The following is a 19,784-nucleotide window of genomic DNA, read 5'->3' on the forward strand; positions in this document are numbered from 1 at the left end:
TCCTATGTACAAATGCTAACTTATAAATTGTCAAAGAAATCTACTAAAACTGCTATCTCCCTCTTTAGATCCTGCTTACACCAAAAATAAAAAAAAGATTCAGGCAATTCATCTTAATTTTGTAGATGTGGTTGCTTTTGTTCTCAAAATGTCTGAGGTTTCTTTCTTTCCATACTGTCCACCCAAATACATGCTTGGGATTCTCTGCCCCTCTTCTTCCAATACTCTTCCAGTTCTTTAAAAGTTCCAGGGTTGTTTTTGGCATTCCCCAGTTCACCCCAGCATACCAAAGAACGTATGCCACAGATTTTCAGCTGTCTCACAATGCAGGAAAAAATGCTCATTGTTTTCAGGTTCCTGTCCACACAACAGATATGTTGAGCAGATTTGAAGACTTCTTCTTTGTAGTCACTCCTGAGTTAAACAAGCCTTCTGACTTCCAACAGCACAAAACACGCTATTCTGGTAGGAATTTTAATCTTCCCGATGAATTTCCAGGGCCATTCCATTGTCACACAATTTCTCGTGTTCATCTTCCAGTAGACTGATTTAACTAAGAAGGATCCTTTGCTGGAATGGCTCCACACTGGTTTGTCCGCTACATCAATAATGCCTTTGAATGAATTCGAACACTGAAGCAATATAATGGCTCTATCCACTTCCCAATCAGTTAAAGCCCTTCTGAAATTCAGCTCCCATCCATTCTCCATCCAGGTTTGCCCTACAGTTGCCTGCTTTTGAAGACTCAAATATAGAGATCTGGAAAAAAGTTTTTCAAATTATTCTGATCAATCCATCAATTATCCCGAGGAAGCTTTAACACCATCGCCCACTTTGATTATAATATTGGTCCAGAACTTTGGCCACATATTTCTAATGGTCTTCCAAAGACTACATCCATATGTACTTTTCACTTCTTCAGTTGTCCACCTGTTCATTAAACCATATTTTTGTGTGATGAATCTTCTCCCCAAAGATCTGTCCTCTGTCATGAACCTCCATAGCCACTTTTGTTACAAACTATTGTTATGAATACTCGGTCTTTTGATTCAAGGCCACCATGGTTCTTCTTGCTACAAATTAGAGAATCCCATCGCAAAAGATTTGTTTTTCTTCTTTTTCTTTTGAAAATTACCTGACCAGAGCCTATTTTTGTTCTTCTTCTCTTCACAACCATTCCATAGAAAGTCTTTTTTTTTGAAAATTACCTTTCGGACCAGAGCTTATATTTGTTCTTTTTCTCTTCACAACCATTCCACAGAAAATCCCTTCTTAATTTTTCTATCTTCCTCTCTACCCCTCTAGGGATAGGAAAGCATGCCATCTCGATAACATGTTATAATTATATTAGTAGAATAGGATGAATATTAGCATCTATTGGTGTGGCTTAACGGTTGAACTGGAGAAAAACTATGGGAGACCAAGTTTCATATCCTGCAAAGGAAAGAACCTAGACAATCCTTCACATTTGCCTATATCTTGGTAGTAGGTAGAGATATCGATATGACCTGTGCTGGTGGAAGATATTGAGGTGCGCACAAGTTGGTTTGATTCAATCAATATCAGTAAAAAGCTGAGAATAATTTCGTATTGAGAAAGGTAAAAGAGAGGCCTTTGAATCATTGTGGTATCGAAATAGAATTGAAACTTCCATTGGAAATAGTTAGAAACAACCCAAAAAAGGAAAGGTAAACATTTTGGGATAGGGAGACTATTACTTTTAAGACGTTTCATGTATCACCTTTTTTATCAACTTGTGCAGTTACTACTTGTTTGGTAGGTTGTTTCTCACTATAACCTAGTAGTATGGATATTAATGTCTTGAAAATGTTGAATTATTGAACACATATAAGAGATTATTGGCTTATATATGTATTCCCAATTTATCATTTGAAATGTATTGGTAGATGATGTAATTGCCTTATTGTCAGATGACAATTGATGAAGTCAAACGAACTGCACAAGAACAAGTAAACAGAGCTCTGAAGGATCAATCCAGGTTGGATACTTCTTCTATTTGTTCAGCTTGTATCTTGATATTGTTGAGTTTACTTGTCCTCACAGTGATTTGAGAAGTTAAAAAGAAATATTGTTACTTGTTACCTTTGTCAAAAAAAGAGAGAAAAATTGTTACATGTTTTTTTTTTTTGATAAAGTAATAACATTTCATTAGTGAAGGGCATGAAAACCGTATACAAGGAATATACCAATAAGTAGACAACCTCACAAAGAAAAGGAAAAAAAATTCTCCCTATAAATGTGCCTGATGTAAAGTGTAGGTGGTTTTGGGGAGGGATGGTGTGGTGAACAGGGATCTAGTGTTGAGGTTCAGTGACCTAGGATTCTAGGCATGTCTGGCTATAACTCTGTCAGGTTTATCTATCTTTTGCAGTTTAATGTTGTAACATTGTCAACCCTTGAATGGCCCAAATAAATCTAGTACCAGTAGACATTGACATGTTGTATTCTTTTACACCATCCACTATGACTACAACAACATACCCGGTGTAGTCCCACAAGTGGGTCGAGGAGGATAGTGTGTACACAACCTTACCCCTACTTTTTGTTGCTTTGCAAAGGTAGAGTGGTTGTTTCCAAAGGACCCTAGCCCAAGTAACCGCATATAAAAATAATATGAGAAAGAAACACAACAGTGAAGAAGTCATGTTGAAAATAATGGAGAAAAGAACAGTAGAAATAACAAATAATATGATAGCCTAAGCAAAATGTAAAAAACAACGGGTAATTAAAAAATCAAATAATAAGATAGGAGAATAATAATAATAATAATACTGATAGGAAAAACTAGACAACACTCAACTATCTACTAACTTTCTACCTTAATCCTCGACCTCTATATCCTCTTTCTAGGGTCATATCCTCGGTAAGCTGTAGGTGTGCCATATCCTGTCTAATTACCTTTCCCCAATACTTCTTTGATCTACCTCTACCTTCCTTTAAGCTCATCATATCCAACCTCTCACACCTCCTTATTGGGGTTACTGGGGTATATGAGCATCTTATTTTTACATGTTTAACAATCTCAGTCTCGCCTTCCTTATCTTGTCCACCGTAGGGGCCGCTCCCACCTTATCTAAAAAATCCTCACTCATAACCCATTTCTCCTAGTATGCCCACACATCAATTGCAACATCTTCATTTTTGCTACTTTCATATTTTGCTTTCATATTTTGGACGTGCGATCTATTGACCAGTCAACTCTACGCCTCATACAACATAGCTGGTTTAACCACAATTCATAGAACCTACCTTTAAGTCTTGGTGACACATTCTTATCACACAAAACACCGGATGCAAACATCCATTTCATCCACCACTCCAATACGATGTGTAACAGCCTTACTGATCTCACCAGTATCCTAGATTACATACCCAAGATACTTGAAACTACCTCTTCCAGAGATAACCTGAGTACCCATCCTCACTTCGACATTCGCCTCGTGAGTTATGTTATTGAACTTGCACTCTAAATACTCTGTCTAAGTCTTGCTCAAATTGAACTCTTTAGACTCTCGGGTCTGTCTTCAAACCTCCAGCTGATTGTTAACTTCGTCGCGCGTCTCGTCCATCAATACTATGTCATCCGCAAATAGCATATGCCACAGTAATTCGTCTTTATCTATCACCAAGGCAAAAAAGAACATGCTAAAAGCCGATCCCTGGTGCAACCCTATCACGATTAGAAGTGCTTCGAGTCCCCTCCTACTATCCTCGCCCATGTTTTGGCTTCATCGTACATGTCCTCATTCACCCTAATGTAAGTTACAAGTACCCCTTTTAGCCTCTTAACATCTCCAAAGAATCCCTCTTGGGACTTCGCGCTTCTTCTCCCTATACTGCTCCACCAATCTCCTTACGAGATGAATGACTTCTGTGGTTGAACCCCTGGCATAAGTTCATATTGGTTCTCGGTAATATATTCACCCATCCTCACCCTAATCTCCACCACCCTCTCCCAAACTTTCTTAGTGTGGCTTAGCAACTTGATACCCCTATAGTTGCTACAATTACTAATATCCCCTTTGTTCTTGTACAACGGGATCATTGTACTCCACCTCCATTCTTCAGGCATGCTAGACGTCCTAAAAATGACATTAAACAACTCAGTCAACCACTTCATTCCTGCATTGCTTACACTCTTCCTGAAGATTAATATTGATATCCACTGAAGATTAATATTGATATCTGCTTTCTGCCAGGTTTTTCTTAGATTTGAAAATTGCAGCTCCAAAAATTACAATTCCTACAGATTTCTGTCCAGATAGCACTCACTCAACTAAGCTGCTTCTTGACTTGGGAAATTTGGTGATTTCTACAAAGGTATATCTTAGGATCGTCTATACTATAGGACTAGATATCCCTAAGTTGGCTAATGTGCTGTGTTTATGCAATGTGTGCAGGATGATTCTGAAATTGTTTCACCTGAAGAGATGAATATGTATGTTCAGTTTGATATGGTCTTGAGCGATGTTTCTGCTTTCCTGGTTGATGGTGATTATTATTGGAGTCAAACTCCAACAAATGGAGTTGGTCCATCTAGATCCACTTTTGTTACTTTTTTGCCTGTTATTGACAAGTGTGCTGTGGTTCTAAAGCTGCAACAGGTGATTGCACATTTCTTCTGAACATGCTGTTACATTCACATAATATACCTTAGTATGTTTTCACAGCTTCTACTTTGTGTACAATGCTTTTCATAATCAAAATTTTCCAGATCCGACTAGAGAATCCTGCCTTTCCTTCGATGAGACTTGCAGTGCGTCTTCCTTCTTTAGGATTCCATTTTTCTCCTGCTCGGTATCATCGGTTGATGCAAGTTGCAAAGATATTTGAAGCAGAGGAAATAATTGATTCAGATGTTTATCGGCCTTGGACACAGTCTGATTTTGAGGGGTGGTTGTGTCTTCTTACCTGGAAGGTTGCTTTCAGATCAACATATCCATATTTTCTTGCAGACTAATATGTGCCGTAGTTAGTTGTACATTTCTGATGATTGTGATTTCTTTTATTCTGTAGGGTGTTGGTGGTAGGGAGGCTATATGGAAGCGTAGATACCTATGTATTGTTGGATCCTTCCTTTATATACTGGAAAATCCTGGCTCTAGATCTTACAAGCAGTATATCAGGTAAAGACTTTCGTGCATGTTTGGCATCACCTAATCAATCAAGTTACAACAAAACACCACAAAAGCAACTACGTAAGGCTGGTCAACATCATTTTTTTTTTGAAATTTTGGATAGACACGACCAACTGTATGGAGTTGAAGATCTCATGGGTGTTAGGTGGATACTTAATATGATAAGGTTTCCGGAGGAAGGAGTGCAGTGTAGGACGGTGTCTAGGGCAATGGAGGATTTTTCGGAATTTTTATAAACAATAACTCCTTTTTATTGATGCAACAAGAACAACATACCCAGTGTATTCCACAAGTGGGGTTTGGGGAGGGTGGTGTGTACAAATCCTTATCCGTACCTTGTGAAGGTAGAGAAGCTGTTTCCAATTTATATTTGATAATTAATGGAAAAAAAGAGAAATAAAATAGACAATGCCAAGATTTTTGATGGTCTTCTTGTGAAGCCTATCTAGGTTTTCTGATTGTAATTCTTATTGGTCAGTCTTCTCCATCTTTTATCTGTGCAATGTATCCTTAGCTTCATTGTTGTACTGCCTTATTGCAGTTTACGAGGGAAGCAACTATATCAAGTTCCTCCAAATGATGTTGGCAATGAACAATATGTGTTGGCTGTCTACAGTGCTGAACGATCCAACAACGTACTTCTCTATCTTTGTCTTTTTCTGGTCATGCAGTTTCCGGTTTCTGACCTTGCTTACCTTATTGTCACATGTAGATTGTGGAAGATGCAAATGCATTAATATTACGTTGCGACTCTGAAGATTTAAAGAAGACATGGCAGAGTCACTTGCAGGGGGCCATCTATCGTGCATCGGTAGACCTTCGTGCTCTTTCTCTTATGATGATTTGGAATAAATTACTTATTGACATCCCAATGGTTAGAGGCGTAAAATTGTAGTTCAAATTTCTTAAGTCAGCTAACATCCTTATGTGGGTGTCTATGGTGAAATAAGAATTGAAATGCTATTAATAGTTTGGTATAAAGGTGAAAATGTGGTAAGAGTGGTCAGCGGAATTTGATCTTGGAGGCTTAAGTGTGATAAACCTGTTGGATGCCTTGAAACTTGCAGGAGTCTCTCTGTCTCTGTCTGTCTGTCTGTCTGTCTCTCTTCTAATTTCTTTCCTCTGGATGTTGTTAATAGATCGAGATCCTAACTATAAGTAAATGGGATCAATTAAAAGCAATGGAAAAATAGGTTTTTGATGTGTGATTAAGAACTAGGACAATACTGTCTATTTAAAAAAAATAAAAATTTCCAAGGATTTGACAAATTAAGTCTTCAGAATTTTAGGAGCCTGTATGGAGTGTCTAGCATGGTTGCTATCATGATGGTACTCTTTCCCCCCTTTGTGGGGTTGGGTGTTGTAGAGTGGAACAGGAGTATATATTCATCAAGTCCTAACATGTTGTGATGGGAATGTTCTCAAAAGTGAGGTTTCGTGCAGGGATCAGCTCCTATAACTGGTTTATCTGAATCATCATCCGAGTCTGAAGATTATGAAGCTGATCATGCAGGCAATGATATAATTGATCTCTCACAAATGGAGAGTCTGTATTTGACCGGTGTTCTTGATGAGTTAAAGATGTCCTTCAATTATAGTCATGAGGTGAGTATGGGTGAAAGCTATCAAGAACATTTTTTCTTGTAAAATAAATGACCACACTGACAGTGTAATGTGCTTTCCACTTTCTCTAGCATGATCAGAGTTTTACTAAGGCACTTCTAGCTAAGGAAAGAGGCTTATTTGAATTTCGAGCAACAGGTGGTCGGGTAAGACTACTGCAAGTCTAAGGTTTCTTTTTTCCTATTCTTTTGCTTAAATGGTTTAAATTTAATGTCTTACACAGGTTGAACTTTCAATTAGAGGCAATGATATTTTTATAGGGACTCTCCTGAAAGCTCTTGAGATAGAAGATTTGGTTTGCCGGACAGGGATGTCTGGCTCTTGCTATCTAGCACGATCCTTCATCAGAAATATTACTGCAACCCCCCTTTTAAATGATGTTGAGACCCAATGCAGTGAATCTAGTCAATATGAAGTAGAAGAGGAGTTCTATGAGGCATCTGAAAATTTAAATGACCTGGTTGATAGTCCTTATTCTTCGGGAAACTCTTTACCTTCAGAAAAGACCATGTCAAAGGCTCCTAGTTTTAATCGTTTTGCTGGTCTTCTGCCTATCAATTTTAACGATAGTGGAACTAATCCTGTAATAATGAATGATACATTAGATAGTTTCGTGACGGCTCAAGTGGCTATTTATGACCGGAAGTCACCTCGCTATACTAGCACTGATACAAAGGTCAGCCGGTATTTCTTATGTGACTAAATCTGTCTGCTTAATTACACTTAATGATTTCTAATTTAATTGCTTGTTGGTTATTACAGGTAGTTGTCACACTTGCTACCTTGTCTTTTTTCTGTCGTAGACCAACAATACTGGCAGTAATGGAATTTGTAAATGCCATTAATGTGGGGGAAGAAATCCCTGAGTCTTTCAGTGACACTTCTTCATCAGCCATTACACAGCATGATTATCCCAAGGAAAATGTGGTTGATTCTCAGTTATTTGAAACAATGGATGTGCCTGCAGTGAAGGGTTTGCTTGGGAAGGGGAAGTCTAGGATTATATTTGGTCTGACATTGAACATGGCTCGTGCCCAGATTTTGCTGATGAAAGAGGGTGGATCTAAGCTCGCTACCTTGTCTCAGGACAATTTTCTTACTGATATCAAGGTCTGTTGTTTCTATCAATTTTGATTATTTCCATTGTGATATTTATCATGTGAGTGTGAATTTTCAATCTTGTTTTCTCCTTTGCCAGGTGTTTCCATCTTCTTTTACAATAAAGGCATCTCTTGGAAATCTGAGAATTAGTGATGACAGCCTTCCTAGTAGTCACCTTTATTTCTGGGCATGTGATATGAGGAATCCTGGTGGTAGTTCTTTTGTAGAGGTAATTCATTGTATAGCTGGTGTGGTGGTTTTTCTAGCTATTGCTGCCGTTACTATCATTGATTGCTGTTGTCGTGACTGCTGTCTTTATTGGCTATGCCTATAGTAGTAATGAAGTTTTAACATCCAATTTGCCTAGTTACTCCCGCAGGTATGATCAAAATAGTTGGTGTGCACTTTTCTGGTTTGATACTTTAGCAACCTTTATTTAAAAGAAAAAATTAAAAATCCTTTCACTCAGGGTGTGGCCTAGTGGCCAATGAGTGGATGCGATCCTTGGAGACCTAGATTCTTATTCCAGTAGAGACAAAAACAGCAACACTAGGTGATTTTTTTTCCATCTGTCTAAATCCCTGGTAGGCAGAGTTGCCCAGTATCTGGTTTGGCGGGAGATAAGATGTACCTGAAGGAATAGTTGAGCTGTGCAGAAGCATGCCCTGACACCACCAATTTTTTTAAAAATAATTGGGCACATTGAGTGGAATTCTTTCATTACTTTTGGTTATTTTGTCACCGTCTTGTTAAATGTTACTTTGTTGGGGAGAAGGTTTCATCTTCTGAGGTGGGACACAATAATCTCTCCAATTAGGGATAGGGATTTTTGAGTTGTGTATATGAAGCTTTCAGTAGACACAGTAATCTCTCCTTTTCTTGATCAGCTGGTCAATTTCTTTTCATAGATGAAAATGAAATATAATATCATCAACAAAAGCATGCCAAGAATGATTTAAACCAAACACATCAAGGGAGGCATTTAAATAATTGGGTGTGTCGCACCATAGCACAAAATTTGCATAAAAGCATTAGAAACTTTTATGAAGTTCAAGACTTGGACATTTTCATCATTTAAGTCTAATCATGGAGCAAACCATGCAAACTTGTTTCGCACATGCAGGGAATCTCATTTTAAATTGTTATTTTCAAAGCATGAGTTGATTTGAAAACACACAAGAAGCTTATAGCTCGACATGCCTCAAAGTCGCTCTAGTTTAGCTGAAAGTTGTGTCAGCCGCCCCAATGATACTCAACAACCTCAATCTACATACACAAACTCATGTATATTAACAACGTATCATGACCATACTAACTTAATTAACAAAATGTTCGACACTTAGATTAAATTCTTAAAGTCTCCAAATTTAACACATTCAAGTGGTATAATGCTCAACTGCCTCAAAGGTCGGTCATGGTGTTATAAAGGTTTGGATGTAAAAGAAAAAGATGATTGTATTCACGTATAACATGCTCTTTATATAGAGCAGATACAAAACTGAAAATACTAATCTGATAAGGTACAAAGCAGCAGAAAACCTAGAATACAGGAAACTATCGGAAATCCTAAATAATACCAATGACTAACCATGTATTATTGAACCATCAGATAGCTGAAAAATAGGAAGCTACTAACAAACTCCTAAACTGAGGGTATAACATGTATTATCTGTTAATATGCCCCCGCAAGTGGGGGGTGACTGGAGCAAGCCTCAGCTTGTGAAAATGGCGTAGAAAAGCTGTACGCTGAAGAGGCTTGGTGAGGACGGCAGCAACTTGATCAATGAAGTGAAGGTGATGACTGATGAGCCTCAAGTGTCTTTTGTTGAACTTGTTCACGAACAAAATGGAAATCAATAGCTACATGCTTCATCCTTCTATGAAAAAACAGTATTAATACAAATGTAGGTGGTGCTAACGTTGTAACAGTGAACAGTTGGTGGAGAGATGGAATTGACAAGCATGAGTGAAGGTTTTCTGTTACAACTAAGTGGCTCCTAACATGGAAAGGAGGTAGTCTTGGTAACTTCCTGTCTTTCAATTTATATAGGTGTTTGCCTAGGCATGGAGATTAAGAGAGAAAGACCGACTTTTGGAACTTGTGATCTTAAATATGTTACTTTGGTAGAAAGGCATGTCATTAAGGTAAATGACAATTATAATATTAGATTATTTTCAAATATAGAAAGGTGCAGTTCTTTGTGGAACGGACTATTAGAGAAATATTTACATAAAATTGAACTGAAGGGTGTTGACAAAGGCGTGGCCAACTTGCAATGAAGTTTGGAAGTAAGGCACAACACAAGTTGGGCGTTCGGATGAAGGTGCTAAGATCTGAGGCATGCACTTCAACAAAAACCTGGTGGAAGGCACTAAACAACAAATATAGTACGGAAATTCTTTCTGTGAATAAATAAATGTAAATGGAAAATTGATCCATTAATTGTTAAGTTCATGGATGGCTATGTAGTAATTCAAATTCAAATTCAAATTCAAGATTGGGAAATTAAAAATCTACTGCAGGAAAAAAAACTAGGCATTGAATTTGAATCAAAAGAATATTTTGCATCAAAATGGGAAATCTAAGAGGTTTTTAAACTCTATTAACATTAGTTTTTACTTCATTTCATTTGATTATGGATTTTTAAATTCCTCTACTTCTAATTTTTATTTATATTGTCAGTTTTTTTTTCTTGCATCTTTTATAGCTTAATTTTTGGCTTCATCATGCGTCTTTCTTTACTATAATTTGTGGTTTAAATCTGAACATACCTTTGGTGCTTTTTACGCACCTTTGAAGCACGAATAATATTCAGGAATTGTTGAGTTACACCAACCGCCTCGCTCTCCCTTATTTCTAATATCAATGAAGGAGTGGACATTAACTTGTGCAGACTTCTAGCCAGTTCAGACTTTTGATCGTTGAGCATCTACTGGTTCTTTCATTGAACTATTTTGGCGGAGATTAAACTTACTGTTCGTTGAATAATTTCATGCAACAGATATAGTAAAATAGAAAAAAACCAACAAGCTGTTTGAACAATGTTGGCTTCTCTGCCACAAATTTGCTTTGTTCTTGATTTTGTATCTATTCTTTTGGTTTGTCATTCGATACACTTCTGTGGAGGTGTCTTATTTATTTTCCCGAAACTAACTGGTCACTGTGTTTGTGGATTGCAGCTGGAGTTTTGTTCATTCAATGTTGATGATGAAGACTATATGGGTTATGATTACAGCCTTAGAGGCCAGCTGTCCGAAGTGAGGATTGTTTATTTGAATCGCTTTATCCAAGAGGTAGTAAAGCTTTAAATTTTCTATTTGGCTATTCTTGTGTTATAAATAATGTCATAATATTTTGATTTTCCTGTAGATTGTCAGTTACTTCATGGGTCTTGTTCCAAACAGTTCCAATGATGTTGTCAGAATAACAGATCAAGTTACAAACTCAGAGAAGTGGTTTACAAGAAGTGAGGTTGAAGGATCGCCTGCTTTCAAGTTGGATCTTTCTCTAAGAAAGCCGATAATATTAATGCCTCGAAGGACTGATAGCCTTGAGTGAGTTTACAATTCTCTGGTGATGCTTTCGAGTCACTTTGTTAAAATATGCACCCATCACCAGTTGTCTAATTTTAAATTTTAATTTGCTGCCAATTTTTGGTGTATCTTCATGTTGATATCCATGTCTCTGTATCGCGGTGATATGTGGATTAAACATTTATGAAAGGACCTTTAGTAACTTTTGTATAACAAATAATCACAGCTGATCTCATAGTTTCCTCTTGCAGTTATTTGAAGCTTGATGTTGTTCACATTACTGTCCAAAACAAGTTTCAGTGGTTTTGTGGTAGCAAAAGTGATATGAATGCTGTACACCGGGAAATATTAACTATATCTGTAAGATCCTTATGTTTATCTCTGTTTGTAAAGTTTTTGATGGAGATGCTAGTTGCTAATATCACAATTTTCTACCTGATTTGGAAATTAGACACAGACTGAGAATTAAGTAGTCTAACTCAATAAAATCTCATTTTTGCCGTCAGATTTACATGCTTTTGCATGAAACAGAATTTGCATATTACCAATCAAAAAAACCCGTTTGAAGCTCAATTAATGCATGTTGTAACATTTGAAAAGATTTTGCGATTTGTTCAAAGAGAATCCTTTAAATAGGGAATTTGTAGATTGCCGTAGATTGTTAATTTGGTGGGCTTGCTTTATAAGCTTAATGGTAATACAGGCAGATACGACAATAGTCTACTATTTAATTGTCCCTTTCTTGAAGTTGCTCCAATACGTTGTTCAGCTGAGAACATGTCTCCAATATGCCTTCCTTTAGGTCGAAGATATCAATTTAAATGTGGGTGCCGTCTCCGAATTGGGTGAGAGTATCATCCAAGACGTCAATGGAGTTTCAATTGTTATAATGCGATCACTGCGGGACCTATTACATCAAATTCCTAGTGTTGAAGTTGCTATCAAGGTACTTTAATACAAAAAGTTATCTGACTGTTGTTTTCAAATTTTCCCAATTTTCATGCTGTCTGAAAATTTCAGATTGAAGAATTAAAAGCTGCTCTATCAAGCAAGGAGTATGAGATAATTGCAGAATGCGCGCAGGAAAATCTTTCAGAGACTCCTAATGTTGTGCCGCCTCTGATAGATGACTCCTCATCACCTTCAGCTGACAAGGCACAACATTTATCAGCGAGAAATTCTGATGTTGTTAAATCTGAAGCTGAAGATAAAGATAAAGATAAGTGGATTGTAACCAAGGTCTCTATTGCTATTAATCTGGTTGAGCTTGGCCTTCACTATGGATTGACAAGGGATGCATCGCTTGCAACGATGCAGGTAACTCAGTTTGAGGCTCCTTTATTTAGGTTTTAAAAAAAAATATTATTACCCTTTCAAATTGTACATCCATCTTCTTGCTATTCAAGTTTGTTGAATTTTTGATTCTGTGAAATGAAAGAACATTGTTCTCTGATGTTTCTTGGGTCAATAGTTGTCAGTTAGATGATATAATGGAAACATATCAGGGAACAAATTTTGCTAATTTTCAAATGCATTTTCATTGAAGACAGTGTGAGGGAATTGGTCTTATTGCATGTTTGATCTTTGTTTGCCGTTTTTGTCTGATGAACAAAAGTAAATTTGAGCAGAGGCAGATACTAAAATACAAACAGTTGGGCATGATGTTGCATATCACCTTCATTCTGGTTAGGCAGTTTTGTGAAAAATGTATTTTCTCACTTATTGATGAATTGATCTCAAACAAATATGCATGAAGTGCAATGCTTTGGGTAGTTGTATACATACTGTGATGACTCAATATCTATCTTGAATTATCTCTTTTTAAATCATAAATTTTGCACATCATCAATTATTGATAATAATTAAATAGTCATGGAATGAAAAAATAGTCTAGTGATAAAATTTTGGTGTCTTGTTTGGTTGCAAAGTTTGGGATAACTTGTTCCCAACCAAATGACCCCTTAATTTTATGCATGCAAAATTCTGAATCCAAATCTTATTTTTGTTTTCAAGGTAAGTGGTCTGTGGCTTCTCTACAAATCCAATACAGTGGGAGAAGGCTTTTTGTCTTCAACACTTGAAGATTTCACCGTGATGGATAATCGTGAAGGTATAGCACAGGAACTCAGGTTGGCAATTCGGAAGCCGGAAACAATTGGGTATAATCCTTCACAATCAGTGGCTGATGCTGGTGCATATGCTGGCATGACCTTCAATACTATTAGTGACGAGGACATGAAACTTGTACCTGCAATGGTTATTCTCGATGCAAGATTCAATGAAAATTTGACATCGTTTTCTCTCTTCATTCAAAGGCCACAACTTCTAGTTGCGCTTGATTTTTTGCTTGCTGTTGTGGAGTTTTTTGTACCAAATGTTCGAAGTATGCTGGCAAATGACGATGATGGAAGTTCTCATACTGTAGATGCTGTTATTCTTAATGATTCAGTTTTTAACCAGCCTTCTCCGGAACTCTCACTCTCTCCTCAGAGACCTTTGGTTGCCGATGATGAAAGGTATGATCTTTTCATATATGATGGCAAAGGTGGAATTTTGTTTTTGCAAGATAGGAGAGGAAAAAATCTCTCTTGTCCGAGTGAAGAGGCTATAATTTACGTTGGAAGTGGAAAGAAGTTGCAATTTAGGAATGTTAAGATCAAGGTATGTCCTCTAGACGCATGATTCACTTATTATACAAATATTAATTATGAAGCTCTATTGTTTTGATGGCGATGGAATGGCTAAGTTGATTTCCTTTTTCTTTTGTGGTTCAGAATGGAAAATATTTGGATTCATGCATTTTACTTGGATCCAATAGCAGTTATTCTGCTTCCGAGGATGATGAAGTCCTCCTTGATGAAGCTTCATGTGTAGGACCATTGGAGGATGATTCTGGAGAGACTGTGGATGCTGTGCCATCACAAAATCCTAATGTCAGCAGATCTACAGAATTGATATTTGAGCTGAAGGTAAGATATTCTCTTACTTTTTATGTTTTCATTGGCTTCTACATTTCCGTCATTTCCTTTTTCAAAATGCTTTGAACTGTTTTTCCTCGAGCCGGGGGTCTATCGGAAACAAACTCTCTACCTCCAAGGTAGAAGGGGGGGGGGGGTAAGGTCAGCATACACTTACCCTCCCCGGACCCCACTTTTTGCTGTTACACAGGGTATATGAGTAGCATTAATATCAGTAAAAGATTTTCCTTCCAAAGCAATACACTAAAATGGTTCATGTATGGCCTTTCTACAAATGTAAGCATAACTGCATAAGTCTTTCACCTTACCTTAGTTTCTACAATCCAAAAACTCCGTGATGAGAAACTCTTCTTGTCTATGATTAAATTGTGATACACACCATGGTTTACTCACTTAAGAATGTTTGCTGCTCTCTGGTGTTCATGTAACCTTTCTCCAACAGGTGCTATTTGTTTGTTTTGTTTTGGCAACCCTTTTGTCTCTTTTTAAATTAGCATTTGTGTTTAGGCCTTCCAGTAAATAGGAATGGCAGTCCATAATCTCATGAGTGACCTTAGGTTCAGATTCATGGGTCCTCTCAACACAATCAGTTTGGAGATAAGTATCTCAAAATGTGTTGGGAAGTTGTGATTCTAAATGATCTTGACTACAGTACGAATCATCAAAGCCTTCTAGACAAAAATGTTATCTATACTAGGATTCTTAGAACCAAAAATACAGTCTTCTCAGGGTCTGCTTTCTTTTTCTTCTCCCAAATTTACATCTTTTAAGCAACTTTTTGTCACACTTTTTTCTTCTTCTCCCAATTTTATCATTACTGACATGATCTACATTAGAAGAAATGCTGCCATTTATATCATCGGGGCTTTTTCTTTAATCCTTAGAATGTCTACAATCTGGATAGTAATTTGGCTCTATTATACATTATATATGTCTTGCTGTGTATATGTCGTTTTAGCATGTGATGTTTGTTAGCACTATATTTGATTCTACAATGGAGTGGGATGGCTTAAAGGGGGAAACACCCTTGATTTGCTTCGTGTAGTTTGAGTTATCATGTAGATACGGTCTTTTTGATTCAACTTGAGGGGAAGTAAAGTGGTATGTTTCCATGTTTATGTCTAACTTCATAGCGATTGGAAAACTGACGTAAACAATTACTGAACCTGTTCACTTTAACTATTCCTTGTCCTTCATTTCCTCGCTAAGTGATGGAAATGACCATGAAGATCCTGTATCATTTCCATCTCTCCAGCCTTTCATCCCGACCAAACTTAGTGTTAATGATCTGTGGTATATTGAATTCACAGTAGTTATTTTATAGAAATTTAAACTTGCTACTTGTATTTTCATTACATTTTATGGAGAACTCAATACAGGCTATTGGTCCAGAGCTTACCTTCTATAATACATCAAGAAGTGTGGGAGAGTCTGCTGCTCTTTCGAACAAATTATTGCACACACAGTTGGATGCATTCTGCAGGTCGGTTCTTTCTACTGACCATTACAGTGTGTCGTTTTTGTTGTTACTTTTATCTGTTGGGAATTGAATCTTTTTCATATTGCAACCTGATTTCATGGAACTTCCAAGTTGCATATGGAAGTCCTCTTATCAGCTGTCTTGGGACATGCTAGTTGGTTCAGTAGGCCTATTTTTTTTTTTTTTTCTTTTATTATTATTTTATTTTTTTTCCTTTCCTTTTTCTCTAGAATATTGCTTATATTTGTACTGATGATTTCTCTGATAATATGTCGATTGGTTAGAGTATTGACTCTATGTTTGTTGAATTAGTTTCTAAAATGGTTGTCTCGATTAGTTTTGAGAAATTTTGATGGTGTAAGCTTCTAGTGTCAATAAGATGATGACAAAGGTCCATCCAGTAAGCTCTCTTTAGTTTTTGATTATGCTGTTGATTCGGATTAAGAATGCTTAATGGAGATACTTGACAACACCATAGTATTTTGAATGATTTGCTGCTCTCCCAGTTTTTCTTTTTTTGTATGACACATGAAATCGGACCACTTCATCAGTTCTTCTTTCCCGTGTTACTGTGATGGTCAACGTAAGTTTTGGTAATGCATTACTTATCCTGTGTAGTTTACTAGGTTTTATGAAAGAATTTATGCATCCAGCCGTAATATATAAGTCGGGAGAGTAACTAAAAATCTTTCAATTCCCTTGCTATAACATTGTATTTCCGACTCCCTCCTTCACATGTAGCCCAACTTTTGGGTTCTAATGTGGTGTTGGTCTATTGGATGTGAAACGGTTGTTAGAACAGGCTTACAAAAGGTTGATGCTGATACCTTTTAGAAAATGCTTACGCATCTAACCAAAAATCTTAAAGGAAATCGACGGTGTAGCTCAAGATATTGGTAAACCCTCTTTATGTATTCCTTTGGTTGACTTTATATACCTCGACACAATTATTTATCACAATCGTATTCTTGGTTTTGGGTAGGCAAAAGTAAGGTACATTGCCTTTGAGCCCTGAGCGGAACTTGTGTAATTGGTACCAGTGCTATTTGCATTCGCTACTCGTAGTATTTTTTTCTTTTGTATGGTTACCATTTTTATGTTCCCTTGTAAGTGTCTTTTGTTGTTTAGGTTTTTGAAAATAATTCTAGGTAAGAGTAGTTTGATATAATATTTAAGAGACATTTTGGGATGCCTTTGTTGCGAAGTCCTCTTATATGACCCTATCACGGAGACGAGAAACTGGAAAGAGTATGCTTTTATTGGATGGATTGTATTTATTTTATTCCCTCGTCTCTCCAGCATTTTCCTTTGTTAGTACATGTCCTCTTTTTTGGATTGCTAAGGAGGTAAATCAGAAGAATGAACTAGTGATGCCAACTTCTCATGAAAACGGGTGGCAATGTGCGGGGTGGTGGTGGGGCTTTATAAATTTTGTCAATATATATATATGTTTGTTCACCATAGGACAAAGATCATCGGGTTAATCCTGTATAAAGGATGAATCTTCCTTACAGTCGAACTCCTTTAACCCGACTATTTCTAGATCTTTAGTTAGTAGAATGGTTTCTGGAATGGATTAACCTTCCCAATTTATGAGATGCACTTTTCTTTTTAGTTTGTCCAAACAAGAATGATATCTCTCATAATTAGAAATAACTAGTTCTCAAACGCACGTGTATTTCATGCTAAATAGTATAAATGTTCTAAAAGTTCAAGAATTTGAACTAAATTTTTTTAGCCCAAATAATAATACATTTTTTTTATAGAAAATAAGAAGTCTAATGGAGAGAAAAAACACACAAACAGAGATTCAAAGAATAAAAAATCGAGTCCACCGTACCCCTCTATTTATAGCCAACGAAGGATAGTATGCACATGTGCTTATTGTGCCTTATCAGAAAAGTCTCAACCCTTCAGAAAAGTTAGTACCCTTTGAAAAGTCACAATTCATTGGAAGTCACAATCCTTCAATCTGTAAAGGTGCCTGATATTTAATATAATATATATATCTATCTTCTATCTTTACTACCTTAAAAGCATGAGCTCTCAAACTTGAATGTTGAATTACTATAATACCCCTATTTAAAAATACTCAGTTTATTTTATTTATTTAATCAATTGTATTTTATTAAAAGTAGATATCTTTTGACATTAAAGGGTTGTGACTTTTCTGATGAGTTGTGACTTTTCTGAAAGGTTGTGACATTTTTGATGAGTTGTGACTTTTTCGAAGGGTTGTAATTTTTTTAAAGGGTTGTCACTTTTCCAAAGGGTTGTGCCTTTTCCGATTAGATGTGACTTTTCCAAAGATTTTGACTTTTTCGATGAGGAGTAAATTTTTCGATGAGCAGTGACTTTTTCGGGTTGTCACTTTTCCAAAGGGTTGTGCCTTTTCAGATGAGATGTGACTTTTTCAAAGATTTTGACTTTTCCGATGAGGAGTAAATTTTTCGATGAGTAGCGACTTTTTCATTGGGTTGTGACTTTTCTTATAAGGCACAATTAATACCTATTCATACTACTATTTGTTAGCTATAATAGATGGGTTTTCTCCCCCTTTTAAACTACGATTTTTTAAAGTTTTCTGCTCTTCTTCTTAAAAAATCTCAAGTGTTATTTGCAACAGTTGATTAAGTTTGAAATTCACGAAATTTGAGGTACCACATAAGAAAGAGTTGGTGAGCAAATTGTAGCAAATCATTCATCAATTCACACTCATATTTTCCTTTTACGATATTCATCACATACATACTTCAATATTATTTTATATCATTTTAGAACATTAATACGCTTTTAATTAGCCTACATATTTTATTTATTAAAAGAAGACTTGTTTCCTTCGAATAGTCACACAATTTCAACCTTCATGTTTCTTCGGTCATAAATCACAACCATTCACTCTTTATAAATTCTTGGAAATCTTTTTTTTGTGACAATTTGAGATCATTTAAAATTTTCATAAGTGATTTATCCCTAAACCATTGATATGTTTCGTCGAGGTTCTTAGCATTGAAATTTTGGTATTGACTTTCTATTAAAGAAGAAATGAAGAGAACAGAGAAATGTGCAATTAACTATGAACTTTTCTTCACACAGAAAACTTGTGTATATAGCGTGTGGGGTTTTTCATTTCTTTTTTCTTGTTTTGTTTCTTTAATTAATTTCTTTTGTGTTTTAATTAGAGAGAGAATTTAATAATTAGTGTTCACATAATGAGTGAATAGTGACGAATACACACATTGTGGATTATTTTTTATAATAAAATTAGTAGATCAAGTTGTGGGAGAGACGATAATAATAAACAAATACGACAAAAAAGCACATGATTGGGGTAAGTTATTTCTTTTTGTTTTTCCATTTTTTATTCTTTTCCCCCAAACGAAGAGTTTCTTCCTAATTTTGCTAAAACAATTGACATCAGCGCAATCCATTGAGTTATTAGTTTTGATGTTAAGTCCACTATTTCAAAAATAGATTTTCATTTTAACTTATAATATGATAATAATTAATTTTTAATAGATAATTTAGTACAAACGAACAGAGAAAGTAAAGTATTGGTGGCAAGAGATTTCAATCAGATGGAACACTAGAGTGAATATAACATGAACATATATTTTCTTCTTCCTTCTTCATTGGCTATGAATTGTTCCATATATATATATATATATATATACATATTTTATATTTATATTGAGTATGAAATTTTTAAATATGAACTTCCTCTTATTTTGTGTTCATTTTAATCTGAGAAAATGGTATGTCATAAGATACACTATTTGTTAGCTATATAAAAATAGATATAGTTATTCATTTATTAATTTTTTTTGGTGAAATGGTCTGGTGGACCCTTATACTTGTATGTGTTTGTATTGTGAACCATTCTACTTACTCATTTGTCATCTGAACCCC

The 19,784-nt window shown here is 36.0% G+C and overlaps 1 protein-coding gene across 1 annotated transcript in view; it reads left to right on the forward strand.

Moving 5' to 3' along the window:
* LOC125827062 (uncharacterized) overlaps positions 1 to 19,784 on the forward strand; it is a 60,605-nt gene that overhangs the window by 12,936 nt on the left and 27,885 nt on the right. Inside the window, exons 15-34 of the mRNA XM_049506420.1 lie at positions 1,932 to 1,999; positions 4,221 to 4,341; positions 4,422 to 4,625; positions 4,736 to 4,939; positions 5,038 to 5,147; positions 5,701 to 5,794; positions 5,872 to 5,970; positions 6,603 to 6,764; positions 6,854 to 6,928; positions 7,006 to 7,458; positions 7,545 to 7,892; positions 7,981 to 8,112; positions 11,064 to 11,177; positions 11,254 to 11,438; positions 11,669 to 11,777; positions 12,220 to 12,363; positions 12,438 to 12,734; positions 13,431 to 14,078; positions 14,192 to 14,386; positions 15,775 to 15,878. Of these exons, the coding sequence (XP_049362377.1) occupies positions 1,932 to 1,999; positions 4,221 to 4,341; positions 4,422 to 4,625; positions 4,736 to 4,939; positions 5,038 to 5,147; positions 5,701 to 5,794; positions 5,872 to 5,970; positions 6,603 to 6,764; positions 6,854 to 6,928; positions 7,006 to 7,458; positions 7,545 to 7,892; positions 7,981 to 8,112; positions 11,064 to 11,177; positions 11,254 to 11,438; positions 11,669 to 11,777; positions 12,220 to 12,363; positions 12,438 to 12,734; positions 13,431 to 14,078; positions 14,192 to 14,386; positions 15,775 to 15,878 (3,866 nt within the window). The remainder of the gene's footprint in view (positions 1 to 1,931; positions 2,000 to 4,220; positions 4,342 to 4,421; positions 4,626 to 4,735; positions 4,940 to 5,037; positions 5,148 to 5,700; positions 5,795 to 5,871; positions 5,971 to 6,602; positions 6,765 to 6,853; positions 6,929 to 7,005; positions 7,459 to 7,544; positions 7,893 to 7,980; positions 8,113 to 11,063; positions 11,178 to 11,253; positions 11,439 to 11,668; positions 11,778 to 12,219; positions 12,364 to 12,437; positions 12,735 to 13,430; positions 14,079 to 14,191; positions 14,387 to 15,774; positions 15,879 to 19,784) is intronic.

This window comes from Solanum verrucosum, unplaced genomic scaffold, assembly GCF_900185275.1.
Source record: "Solanum verrucosum unplaced genomic scaffold, falcon-dt-bn FXZP01000060.1, whole genome shotgun sequence".
NCBI classification, from domain to species: Eukaryota; Viridiplantae; Streptophyta; class Magnoliopsida; order Solanales; family Solanaceae; genus Solanum; species Solanum verrucosum.